We start from the raw sequence: 14,396 nt of genomic DNA on the forward strand, positions 1-14,396 counted from the left end.
AAGTGTATATTTATAACTCCTATAATTTCTTGGTGAATAAATCTCTTTATCTTTGTAGTATTTTATAACAGTTCTCAACTTAAAGTTAATGATGTCTAATGTTAGTGTAGTCACGTCTGGTCTCTTGGCAATTTACATGAAATATCTTTTTCTTTCCTATTACTTTCACCTCCTTTGTGTCTTTAGCTGTAAAGTCGGTCTCTTTTAAACAACAAATAGTTGAATCTTTTTTTTTTTTCTTTTTGATTCAGTTCTCCAGTTTGTGTTGTTGGGGAGAGTTTAATTCATTCACATTTAAAGTACTTACTGATAAGGGAGGTCTTCTTTCTGCATTTACTCTTTTCTGTATATTGTTTGTCTTTCAACACTTTCTGATTTACGATATTTGTTTTTTTGTACTAAAACTATTTTATTGACTTTTTTCTTTTGTGTATACTTGAAAATATTTATTATGTGATTTCGATTGGGATTATGTATAATATTCTAAAGTTATAGTAATTTAATTTGAATTAACACTATGTAACTGCAATAGCATAGAAAAGTTGACTCATACCCAGCTGGTCAACATGCCGAAACCCTGTCTCTACTAAAAATACAAAAATTAGCTGGGCGTGGTGGCATGCGTCTGCCTGTAATTTCTGAGGCACGAGAATTGCTTGAAACAAGGAAGCAGGGATTGCAGTGAGCCAAGATCACGCCACAGCATTTCAGCCTGGGTGATGGAGTGAGGCTCTGTCTCAAAAAATAAAAAAAATAAAAAAAATAAAAAAAGAAAATTTGACTCATACAATCCTATCCTCTTTTTATGTTGAGTTCACAAATTATATCTTTATACATTGTGTGTTCAGTAACACAGATTTGTAATTATTTTGTACACATTTGCATTTTAAATCTTGTAGGAAATAAAAAGTGGAGTTACAAGCTAAAATTACAATAATTTTTATGTTCCTGTGTACATTTTTATGTTCCTGTGTACATTTACCAGACATTTTTGTGTTCTCATACAGTTTCAAATTTCTCTCTAGCATTTTATTCAACCTCAGAGACTCTCTTTATTATTTCTCATACAGAAAATCTAGGGGCAATGAACTGCCTTAAGTTTTGATTTCCAAGAACGTTATAATTTTGCCATCATTTTTAAGGACAATTTTGCCAGCTGTAGAATTCTAGATTGAAAGAATTCCAGGTTTTCTTTATTTTCAATATATCATCCCACTGCCTCCTGATCCTAAAGACTTTTGGTAAGAATTTGGTCAACTATTTATTAATAATCCCTTAGATATGATGATTCACTTCCCTCTTGCTGTTTTCAATATTATCCCTTTTGATAGTTTAATTATAATGTGTCTCAGTGTGAGTGTCATTGAATTAATTTAACTGGAAGTTTTTTGTGCTTTTTGGATGTGTAATTTTGCATTTTTCAGAATTGGTATAAATGGAACCATACAGTACATAGCCTTTGAGACTGACTATTTTTTACTTATCAGCTTGCATTTTAAATTCAACCATGTCTTTGTGAGTCTTGATAGGTCATTCCATGTTATCACTGCATAGTATTCCATTGCTTGGGTGTGATGCATCCCAGTTTATCAATTGAATTATTGAAGGGCATCTTGGTAGATCACAGATCTTGGAGATTATGAATAAAGCTGCTATAATCATTTGAATGCAAGCTATTTTTTGTCAACGTATTTTGAAATCTGTTAGATCAATTTTTGAATGTGCTTTTGTTGACTCATATAACAAAATTATGTTTATCTCTTTAAGACTGTGAATTAGTTTTGACTTTTCTCATAATGTTTATATTTTATTTAGCCTTTCTCCCACTTACAGCAGAATTCAGGTCTCTTGTCTTATATGTTAGAGTTCAAACAGTTTTTTCTCTCCAAATGTTTTCACAATTTTGTCTGTGTTTCTTTGTTTTCCTTTTTAATTTTTTTGGAGGGAAACCACGGCCTATGCACATTCACTGTCTTGAAAAGATTCTTACAAAAAGAGGTGTCTGATTCGTTCCTTTACCACATATCCTTCTCATTCTCATTTTAACACTAGCATATGGGATTACTTTATATTACTAATAGCTGTTGAAATTATGCTCTTAAATATACTGATCTAACATATAGAGAAAATAAAAGTAGAATATATAGGGTCTATTCACTTTGAGAAGGTTAATGCTGATGAGCTATTCAGTTTCGTATAAGGATTTAGCCTAAAATTTAGGTACTTTGCCACCAGAAGGAATGTGATATTTAAATAAGTGATTTCTTTATTATCCTAAACAGCTAACTACAGTAACAGCAAACTAAATTGGAGGTAACATTGTATATTTTTTTCACACAGAATGCTAAACCTCTATAAATGCTATTTGTTTTTACACATGAACAAATCCACATATTGCTATTTATTGTATTTATATTTATTTTCTTATATTAACTGAATTCAGAGGAAAGTCTTAGAGAGTCCAAACATCAAGGAACAATTAAAGCCTCTGGTTTCTATCCTTTGCTCTAAATTTCTGCTTAGGTTAACTCTCATTTTCATCACATAGGATAAGTGTCAAAATCATCCCATCTTATTGTTTCTGCACACTTCATTTAAATCATATATTTGCATTTGTTTTGTCCTAAAAATTTCTGGCACACACTTCAATAAGATAATATAAAAGATCTTGAAGGTGAAGCAAATAACTTTCTCAACCATAAACAACTTGAATTCGATATCTTGCCTCTATCTCTTTCATTAACAATGTGTTATTTTAGCATTTTGAGCACTATCTGTAGCCTGTGCTAAGTACTTTAAATGCAGTCTCTGCTTTAGTTGTTTTCTCATGACAATTAGTGGTAGGTACTATTATTATCACTATGTTCTATTATAGTTACTACCTGTCCTACTGATCACCCATTTCTTCCAATTTCATCATATTATGGCCAATTTATGCTTTCTATCCACCTGGCTCTTGGATAGCAGACAAATTCATTCCTGATTTTTTTAACCTAGTGTGATCTCCTAATTTTGGTGAGCTGTTTCATAGATACATATGGCTATGGAGTGTCTGTGGCTTCTGTGTGTGTATGTCAATGCTATGAGGACAGGGATTATTATTGGGGTTTTCTTCAAGAAAGATTTTAGTAGTGATGTGATCAAATGTAGAGCTATAACAATAAAACAACTGCTACTTACATCCAGCCCCACCTTTAGTGTCTGGCCAAAAATGCTGAAAAGAAGGCAGACCGTTTTCTCACTAATTGGACAATGGACAGGCTTGTCTCTTGTCAGCTTTTCAAATTAGAATTTTAAAATTCCTTACTCAATAATAGGTAACATTTGGAGAATATTTTGAAAAGTAAAACAAGAAAATAAACATCATCTGTAATTATACCAGCCAAATATAATCACATTTAATATGTTGTTTTACATATTTCCTAACTTTTAATAAATACATGTTAATGAAAATGTTATCATCCTTTACATAAGTTTTTAGTAAAATTTGAATGTTTTAAATAATATTAAGTAATCTTTCAAAACATCCTTCTTAATTATCTTCATAATTCTACTGTATGTTTATCTGATACATCGAATTATGGAAAGACAATGGAGACTAAGCCTTCCATTCAGAAATAAAAGATATGCATGGGGGCTTACAATTACCATTTCTCTGAGCATAAGAAGAATATTTTGCCATGATTCTTGTTTCTTTGTTTACATACTTAATTTTAAATCTTCATTTGCTAGCACTGTTTGGTTTAGTGGAATGTATCATAGTAAAATATGAGATAAAATGTTGCATCAAATATTAGACCAAGTTCTTTCCTGTCATTTTTATGTACTAGTAATTCATACTTAATCATCCACTAGAAAATCAGGAAGTAGAAGTATTAGGAATGAACCTAAGGCTATCAGACTCTTAAAGAATATAAAGCTAAGCTCTTTAAACATGAAGACAGATGATAAAGACCCATGAGGTATGTGTGTGTGTATGTGTGTATGTGTGTGTGTATGTGTGTATATGTGTGTGTGTGTGTGTGTGTGTGAAGTATGCCTTGCTCCATGTCTCAGGGCCTGGATGTCCTAACTTGGGGAAACTGTGACTATTAGCTGTCCCTCTTCATGTTATGGCCATTCCTCATGTAGCTGGTCTGTGAGGAACTCTGAGTTTCCAGTTCTCCACGTCAACTTGTAAAGTGATCCTGTCTGAGATGCTGAGGGCACTAGGTCTGCTGCCACTCTGGTGCCTGCACTGCTGTGATAAGCAGCCTGTTTGAGTGGGGTGTCCTCAGAAGGGGAGTCTCAGGTTGTGACCCAAACTGTGTTAATCTCACACAGTGATCTCATTTGGCAGCGAATTCTTCAATTTTGCATGGCAGAAATCAGACATTTCTCTATGGATTTATGTTTTAGATGTGATGTGAGGCTCTTGGGGAGTAGTGGGTGATTTATTGAGTAAAGGACTTTTACTTTGGCTGGTGAAGTGCTTGGCATGTGTAATAGTCTATAGGAAGCATTTGGTGAGAACACCATTTGTAAACAGCTGGCCTCAGGGTGCTGACATGATGGCTCTATTTTTGTAGTGTCCTGGCCAGTGGTGATCTTGGCCAAAAGCTCTTCCTTACTGACAGGAGCAACAGCTGTTCTGGGAACCTAACCTACTTAACTGAGAGATGTGATGCTGGCTTGATTCAACACTGCCCTTCCTGGAGCACAGCTGGTGACTGCTTCAGTGATTTTGAGTCTTTCCTCTTCTTCATTCTCCTTTCTTCTTATATACTTATAAAACCATGTTCTTGGGAAGCTTCCTGACTAATGGTCCAGATAAGGAAGCAATAGCAACATCACTTTAAATGTTTAATATACAGTACTTAGAAAGGCTCACTGATTGCAGGAAGCGTTTAAAAAAGTTGTGAAAGAACAATCACTAAATGCATTGACAACATATGTGTTAAGTGAACAATATGTACCAAAATGGACAGATGAGAGGTACACATTGGGTATGAGTTGAAAATCTAGCAGTTTGTGGGACTAGAAGGTTTATGGAAAAGACAAAGGAAGAACATGCAAGCAAATTAAAAAACACTGAGAAACATCTAAAACCTGTTTGGAAATAGAGAGGAAGAATACGTATTGGATTACCCTTTGTTTGTATTTTCCCTTCGAGTTAAACTTTAACCTCTTACCTTCCTCACTCTGCAAACCTACTTCTAATTACTTACATATGATAATGTCTATGCAGCTTGTTCTCTATAGGATGTTCATAGGGAACCATATAGGCATGGTTCCATACATAGATTTTGAGTGAATACTTGTAACTTTAGTTTCCTTCTCTCCATTACCTTTTATAAATAAAAAGGCTGTAGTACACATTCTTGATGGCACCAAGTAGCAAATGTGCTGGGGAGACTAGATCTCACTCTCAAATCTGTCCTGGGTTGCAAGTGCCTCTACAAATGTGGTGCAGAAGCTACAAATGTGGTGCAGAAGACAGCTTCAAAGAGGAAAGGAATATAGGTAAAAATCTGAGGTTTTATCTGAGAAAGAGGTGGCAAAGAAAATTTCAGTCTTGAACAGGGTCAGCAGATAGCATAATGTGGTCAGCCTGCAAACCCAGAGGTAAGTATTATTGTCCCCTGTTTATAATCCCAGGGAGGAGAGGTGACATGCCTGTTGTCATGGAACTTAGCAAAGAAAAAGCTTAGCTCAGGCCTTTGTTAGGTCTCTCCTTCCTTCTAGCACATTGGCCAATTGTATGAGGAAAGTAGATGTAGAGTTGGGTTCATGTACAACAATATGGCATTCAGCTAGAGTGGATCAGGACAGGAAGTTTTATGACTCAGGGGAGGTAAGATAGGAAGGGATCATTGTTCCCAATCAAGAAAGAGAGCCCTTGACAACCAGTTAGAAAATCCCCCAATTATCTCTCTGACAAAAGTCACTGAAACTGAGATCTAAGGCAGGTCCTCTGTGACTCATGAGCACTTAACCTAGTGGGGAGATCCCAGAACAGGATATGTCCTAGTTTGAGAATGCCTCTCATGCCAGATATGGATACATTTGCATTTTACTTTGGACATTGCTGGACCAGCCCAGTTTTAGGCAGTTCCACTTCCCACTGGGTGGGGCAGCAAGTCCTATAAAGAGGTTCCCTGCTTCACGACTCTTAAACTCCTGGTACTCTAGCACTGATCTGCTTTGGAGAACCTGGTGAGTGTGAGTCCTTGAGTTCCCCGGTTCTTTGTGACCTGAAATATTGAATTTAATATGAAAACAGCAAGTTTGTTTGATACAATTCTGTAACCATGGGTTTGATGCTACTTAGTAGATGGAAATTTAGATTTAGAGTACAGTGATATGCTATTTTAGCTTGTTTCTTGTATACAGTTAGGTGTCCATATGGGCAGAGAAGTTAATAGGAAAGCTTTGAATTGAAGAAGAAAAAAGAACAAAGTATTTTTCCCCATGTTTTCCTGGTGTCTTTTTCAAAGGTTTGTGTCTTAACAGGTGCCAAGAGCCTGCAATCCTTCCCAAACAGCCCTTTTTTCTGTGCTCAAGTCAACCCACTGGGACTTTACTACAGATAATGATAAGAGAAATGGCTTGTGAGATTGCTCATGGTATCTGAACTTGTCAGTGCCTTTCCTAAAGATGTTATTTTCACAGAAATAACATGCTTGGTTCATTACCACAGAGATATTTTCTTTGGAAAAATTGTATGAGAAAACCCAGGATTTCTCAGGGCCAATGAAGCAATTTGCTAAAGTGGAAGGGAGAAACGAAGTAGTCTTGAAAAGGCAGTTAAGAGTTTAAATAATTTCTTGGAGATGGAGCAATAATATTTCATGGTATTACATAAGCATTGGCTTCTCTCTCTGGAGGAGTCCCTTCCCACCAACACTGTTGTATCATTTCTTTCAGATTCTGAGACTCCAGCAGGATGTCTTATCAACAGCAGCAGTGCAAGCAGCCCTGCCAGCCACCTCCTGTGTGCCCCACGCCAAAGTGCCCAGAGCCATGTTCACCCCTGAAGTGCCCTGAGCCCTGCCCACCACCAAAGTGTCCACAGCCCTGCCCACCTCAGCAGTGCCAGCAGAAATATCCTCCGGTGACACCTTCCCCACCCTGCCAGCCAAAGTGTCCACCCAAGAGCAAGTAACAGCTTTAGGATTCATCAGGAGCATGAAAGGATAAGGATATTTGGCTCACCTTGCTCCACAGCTCCACTTGCATCTTCTCACCAAAGCCTTCCGTGGATGCACAGGGAGCTTCTTTCACCTTAACCTGTGACCTGCCTGTGATGATCCGTGACAGCAAAAGGTTTCCTTTCTGAGGCTGCCATACTGCCACTGTCCAGGTGGAGCTGAGGAAAGGAAGTCCTCGGCTGTGCCAGCTCCCAGAGCTTCAGCAGAAAGAGCAGCAGTTCTCTCCCTGGGAACCATCAGAGAATTCTGTTGATGTGTTCTGTGTCTGTCTGTCACCTGGTCATGAGCTTCTACCAACTTTGCAATTGTCACTTATCTTTCACTCCCTGAATAAAGTATCTATGCATATATATTTGTGAATGGATCTTTTGTTTCTTTTAGAATCTGCTTTATTAGTAATATTATATGATTATTTGGATTTTGTTCTACCTTTCTCTGATCCCCAGGACCAGGATTTCACAATTATTGTTATCTGAATTTTGGGCCATATCTATGATTATTTTTATATCATTTTAAACCCCTTTTATTTTCCTTAATTAGTGCTTGATTGATTTGAAGAACAAATCAATCAGAATTTTAATCTCTTCATTGCAAAGTGTGGAAAATAATATTTATATCACTAACTTATCTTAGGCATAAAATGGAATTAATATCAGGAATTCAGTTGACACAATTCCTGACGTATCATTACTACTCATTTGATAGTAGTCTATTAGCAGCAGTACATCATCATTAAAACAGAACTACTATTTGACCCAGCAGTCTCACTATTGGGTATATACCCAAAGGAGTATAAATCGTTTTACCATAAAGACACACGCATGTGTATATTTATCGCAGCCATGTTCACTATAGCAAAGACATAGGATCAACCCAAAAGCCCATCAATAGTAGAGTGGATTTTAAACATGTGATAAATATATGCCATGAATTCTACACAGCTATAAAAAAATTAGATCATGTCTGTTGTAGCAAAGTGGATCGAACTGGAGGCCATTATGCTAAGCCAAAAAAATCAGAAATGGAAAACCTAATACCACGTGTACAGCCATTATGGAAAACAGTATGAAGGGTCCTCAAAAGTTAGAAATAGAAGTAATATATGATCTTGCAAACCCACTACAGGGTGTATACCCAAAAGAGATGAAATTAGTATATCAAAAAGATATTTGCACTCCCCTGTTTATCATAGCATTTTGCACAATAGCCAAGATATGGAATCCACCTAAGTGTCCAGTAACGGACGAATGGTTAAGGAATATATGGTTTATATACACAGTAGAACACTATTCAGCAATGAAAAGAATAAAATCTTATTTGTGACAACACGGATGAATCTACAGAACATTATGTTAAATGAAATAAGTAAGACACAGAAAGACAAATATTGTATGTTCTCCTTCATATGATGGAGCTAAAAAAGTTGCATTCATGAAGGTAGAGGGTAGAACAGTGGTTACCAGGGATTGGGGAGTGTGTAGGGGAGGGAGGGAAGGATGGGGAGAGGTTAGTTAGTGGCTACAAAGTTACAATTAAATGGGTATAAAGTTACAATTAAATAAATATAATAATGAATTATAATTTTTATTTATAATTAAATAATACAATTAATTGTATTATAATACAATTAATTGTATAATAATAATAATACAAGTAATACAATTTAATTATGATTAAATAATAATTAAATGGGTACAAAGTTACAAGTAAATTAAAAAGTTACAATTGAATACATACAATTACATACACATCATGGAATGCTACACAGCCATGAAAAAGAAAGAAATCATGTCCTTCGTAGCAAAATGAACGAAGCTGGAGGCCATTATCCTAAACAAATTAATATGAGAACAGAAAACCAAATACCGGATGTTCTCACTTATGAACGGAAGCTAAACATTGGGTACTCATGGACATAAAGATGGCAATTAAAAGGAATTAAATACTGATACACGCTACAACAAAAATCAGTATTTAAAATATTATGCTAAGTTAAAGAAGCCAGACACAAAGGACCACATATTGTATACCATTATTTATATGAAATGTCCAGAATAGGCAAATTTATAGAACCAGAAAGTAGACTAGTGATTTCTAGGGGTCTAGGGGCAGGGGAATGAGGATTGACAACTTGTCACTACGGAGTTATTTGGAGGAGTGATTAAAGGATTCTGAAATTAGACAGTGGTGAAAATTGTATAACTGTGAACCTACTAAGGACTATTGAATGTACACTTCAAAAGGGTGAATTTTATGGTATGTAAATTCTGTGTCAATAAAGGTATTTTAAAAACAAAGAAAATGGGCTCTTTTGTAAACATAAATGCAAGAGAATAAAGGGAAACCAAAAATCTGCAGAGTTGGGAAACTCAATCACTTTTAAATAGAAAGAGATAAAATCGAGAATAATTTTGAGAGACAAAAGTTCATTAAAACTCAGGTTTGCACTTAAGATTAGATTAAGTTTTAATGTTATCCCACCTAAGTTTATTTTTCCAAATAGTGTCAAAGAAGCCACAGTTGAGGAAGACAGACATGGAAAAAGGAAGGAATAAATAAGCGCAAGAATTTCATCTGTAAAAGAAATGTGGGTATAGTTATTAGCATATAGAACTGGCTAGAAGAAAATAGATTAGAAATCTACTAAATTTTTGAGGAATCATATTCCCAAAGTAATCACAAGCTAGATCTTAAAACAAATCAAAAAGAAATGAAGCAAAACAGCTTTCCAAGAGCCTTAAACCACACTTGGTTAGAAAGTGAGCTGATTCTTCCAATCCACAGACATGGAATTTTTCATTTGTTTGTGTTATCTATGATTTCTTTCAGAAGTGCTTTATAGTTCTCCCTGTAGAGATGTTGTATATTCTCCCTTTCGCCTCCTTGATTATATGTATTCCTAGTTGTTTTTTTTTTTTCGGTGGCTATTGTAAATGGGATTCCATTTTTGATTTGACTCTCAGCTTGAACATTATTGATGTATGCAAATGCTACTGATTTGTACATTGTTAAATGGCCATACTGCCCAAAACAATCTACAGATTCAACACTATTCCTTTCAAACTATGAATGCTGTTTCTCACAGAATTAGAAAAACCTATTCTAAAATTCATATAAAACCAAAAGAGAGCTCAAATAGATAAAGCAATCCTAAACAAAAAGAACAAAGCTGGAGGAATCACATTACCTGACTTTAAGCTATATTATAATGCCACAGTAACCAAAACAGCATGATACTGATACAAAAACAGACACATAGACCAACGGAACAGTATAGAGAACCCAGAAATAAAGCTGTACACCTACAGCCATTTAATTGTTGACAATGTCAACAGAAATGAGGAATGTGTAAAGAGCTCTCTATTAAATAAATTGTGCTGGTATAGCTGGCTAGCCATGTGCAGAAGAATGAAACTGGACCTCTATCTTTCACCATCTGCAAAAATTAACTCAAGATGGATTAAAGATTTAAATGTAAGGCCTCAAATATAAGAATCCTAGAAAAAAACATAGGAAACACCATTCTAGACATTGGTCTTGGGAAAGAGTTTATGAGCAAGTTCTTAACAAGAATAGCAACAAAACTAAAAATTGACAAGTGGGACTTAGTTAAACTAAAGAGCCTCTTCATAGCAAAAGGAACTATCAACAGAGCAAACAGACAACTTACTCAATGGGAGAAGATATCTGTAAATCATCTGACAAAGGTCTAATATCCTGAATCTAAAAGGAACTTAAGCAACATAACAAGCAAAAACCAAATAATCACATTGAAAAGTGGGCAAAAGATATGAACAGACACTTCTCAAAAGAAGACATAGAAGTGGCCAAAAAACATGAAAAAATGTTCAACATCACTAATAACCACAGAAATGTAAATCAAAACCACAATGAGATACCATCTCACACCAGTTAGAATGGCTATTATTTAGAAAGTCAAAAAACAACAGTTGCTGGCAAGGCTGTGGAGAAAAGAGAACATTTATACACAGTTGATAGGAATGTAAATTAGTTCAGCCATTGTGGAAAGCAATTTGGAGATTTCTCAAAGAACTTAAAATGGAGCTACCATTTCACCCAGCAATCCCATTACTGAGTATATATACAAAAGTAAATAGATTATTCTACCAAAAAGACACATCCGCTTGTATGTTCATTGCTGTGCTATTCACAATAGCAAAGTCATGGAATCAAACTAGGTGCCCATCAACAGTGGACTAGATAAAGAAAATATGGTACATATACACCATGGAATGCTACACAGCCATAAAAAAGAATGAAATCATGTTCTTTGCAGTAACATGGATGGAGCTGGAGGCCGCTATCCTAAGCAAATTAATGTGAGAACAGAAAACTACATACCACACGTTCTCACTTACAAATGGGAGCTGAACATTGGGTACTCATGGACATAAAGATGGCAACAATAGACACAGGTGAGTAACAGAGGGAGAAGAGACAGAGGGGGTTAAGGGTTGAAAAACTGCCTGTTGGTTATTATGGTCACTATCTGGGTAATGGACTCATTTGTATTCCAAGCCTCAGCATCACACAATACACCCATGTAACAAACCTACAAGTGTATACCCCTGTATTAGTCCGTTCTTGCATTGCTATAAAGAACTACCTGAGACTGGGTAATTTATAAAGAAAAGAGGTTTCAATGACTCACAATTCCATACGCTGTACAGGAAGCATGTCTGGGAAGGCCTCTGGAAACTTATGATTATGGCAGAAGGCAAAAAGGAAGCAGGCACATCTTCACATGGCAGAGCAGGAGAGAGAGCGAAGGTGGAAGTGCTACACACTTTTAAAAAACCAGATCTTGTGAGAACTCACTCACTATCATGAGAACAGCAAGGGCAAAGTCTGCTGCCATAATTCAATCTCCTCCCACCAGGCCCCTCCTCCAACATTGAGGATTATAATTCCACAGGAGATTTGGATGGGGACACGGAACCAAACCATATCAACTCCTGAATCTAAAATAAAAGTTGAAATTATAAAAAAGAAAAAATAACAAAAAATTTAAAAAAGAAAAGTGAGCTGCAAAGCTTACCTAACCAAGAAAGGCACAATCCACAATGCATACTTGAGGTTTGATTATAGAGAATAGTATTAAGAAAAGGACAATTCTACAGATGGAAGAACAATAAATAGGAAAGTTAAAAGGAGTTCCTCTCAGAGAACAGAATCAACACCTTAAAAGGAACTTCTACCACTTCTGGTATATTAGAGTGGGAAGAGTGTGGCTTCACAATGCCTGCCCAGTTGGATTTCAGAGTACTAAGGCCTAGTGGCTGCCATGTGTCACCATTATGTTCCTTTGAACATGGTAGTTTTGATTTAGCTCTCCTGTACCTGCATTGCCATTGGATGCTGGGTAACAGGAAGAAATGGCTCATTTGTTTGTTTCATAATTTGTTTAACAAAAGGAGCCATAGGAAAATGTGATGGAGAGAATTTCATGTCATCTAGAGATCCTGGATTTTGAGCTGGTGGGGACCATAAGGGTTTTTTTCCTTAGGGGATTGTGTTCTGCTTATGAGACAAAAGGAGCAGATGGATATTTGAGAACAAGAAGGCTATTCTGTGGCTGAAGCTTGAGGAGCTCACCCAAATCTCTGTCTTCCTCTTATTTCTAAGCACACCAGTAAACTACATTTCTTAACTTTGTGAGGTTGACAGGGCTATGTGACCAAGTTCTAGCCAAGTCAATAAGAACTGAGAGGATGCATGCCATTTCTTGTTCCAAGTGGATAAGTGCAGGGGCACCTTCTCTATATTCAGTCTATTTACCTGTTCTTGTGCTTGGATTTATAAGGCACAGCACTCAGAGATGGTGAGACCATATGAAGAAAGGACTGTGTCTCTTCGTGACTATGTGGAACAAAGACTTTACAAACCCATATTGGACTTTTATATGAGTGGAAAGTAACTTTTACTTGATGGAGCCCCAACAATATAGGGGGTGTTGTTATAGCAGCTAACCTATGCTGACTAATAATAGCATGATTACAACACTTTTTTTTCTGCTTGGTTAATTGGTTTGGTGCTAGGAGGCACTTATATTTGGATATGATGGTAGCTTTTACCTACTAATTAAACAAGAAAACCCTTAGGGCAATACAACTTTTAGGGTAAATATTTTTCATATAGGCTTTGTAATTTTAAATAATGCAATCAAGTAAAAATGCCGTGATCAAAAATATCACAATTTCTTGAGTTATACCAATGGCATGTAATTTTTTTATTATTTCATTTTGCATCCTAAGAAAAAGAATCTCTTTTATACTACTGCAGAACAACTTGCTTTGTCTCCCAGTTACATACAAAAGTAACCTATTTTTCCATCAATATAAAAATATATGCACATATATATGAATACACTGTTGATAATTCTATCTTGTTTAATTTGACTTGAAACATGTTGATACTACAGGGAGATGGGTGAGGGTGGGTTTTATAGTTCTCACTTCCGTGGTTACCACCTATGTGAAAGAAACATTCTCCAAACTGGATCAGCTTTTGTGCATTACTCTGTGAGGACTCCAGATCTTGTGTGTGTGGTTGTATATGTGTGTATGTGTGTTTGAATGAGGGGTGGGATAGGGAGTGAAGTACATCCCTCCAGGGCACTGTAAATGCCGCTGACAAGCACCTTAAATCCCCTTTATTCTGTTTCAGGTCCAGAGTTGGCACTCAGAGACTAGAAATCACTAACTGAGATAAAGAACGGAGTCTGTGCATCTTTGGAGGTGTTTGGAAATCTAGAATGTAGATATCAGAGAGAAATGAGTGAGAAGGAGCAGGTTAGCATACGTAGGAACAACATTACTTGAAATAAACAGGAATTGGCTCGTAAGTTAGCAGTCTAAAAGCCAGATTTGGAAAGAAGGCAATCAGGATTAGTGAGTCAGAGTCAGCTTAGACAAGTGCTAACTAAACTCTGGCATGACTCACTGAGTTGCAAGAGGAGAGCCCTGCTCCAGCCCTGGATGCCCAAAGCAACAGCCTCTAGGTGGCATTACACAACCTCCCATAGGCAACCCAGGAATGCTTGGAGGGGCAGCCCTTCACCCTCCTAGTGCGAGTATCAGATGCCTTCTGGACAAAGCCCTTCTTCACCAACTCATTTCTGTGTACAGCTCCTGCTTCGTGAGGGAAAGGAATGAAGTTGTAGAGTCAATGACACACAGTCAAGAG

The 14,396-nt window shown here is 36.5% G+C and overlaps 1 protein-coding gene across 1 annotated transcript; it reads left to right on the forward strand.

Annotated features, from left to right (window-relative positions):
* The first annotated feature begins 6,152 nt into the window (after nt 1-6,152).
* Nucleotides 6,153-7,540, forward strand: LOC129014521 (small proline-rich protein 2D). Its single transcript, XM_054451993.1, has 2 exons — nt 6,153-6,195; nt 6,907-7,540. The coding sequence occupies exon 2, from the start codon at nt 6,926-6,928 to the stop codon at nt 7,142-7,144; it is 219 nt and encodes a 72-aa protein (XP_054307968.1). The 5' UTR covers nt 6,153-6,195; nt 6,907-6,925; the 3' UTR covers nt 7,145-7,540.
* The last annotated feature ends 6,856 nt before the right edge of the window (nt 7,541-14,396 follow it).

This window comes from Pongo pygmaeus, chromosome 1, assembly GCF_028885625.2.
Source record: "Pongo pygmaeus isolate AG05252 chromosome 1, NHGRI_mPonPyg2-v2.0_pri, whole genome shotgun sequence".
NCBI lineage: Eukaryota > Metazoa > Chordata > Mammalia > Primates > Hominidae > Pongo > Pongo pygmaeus.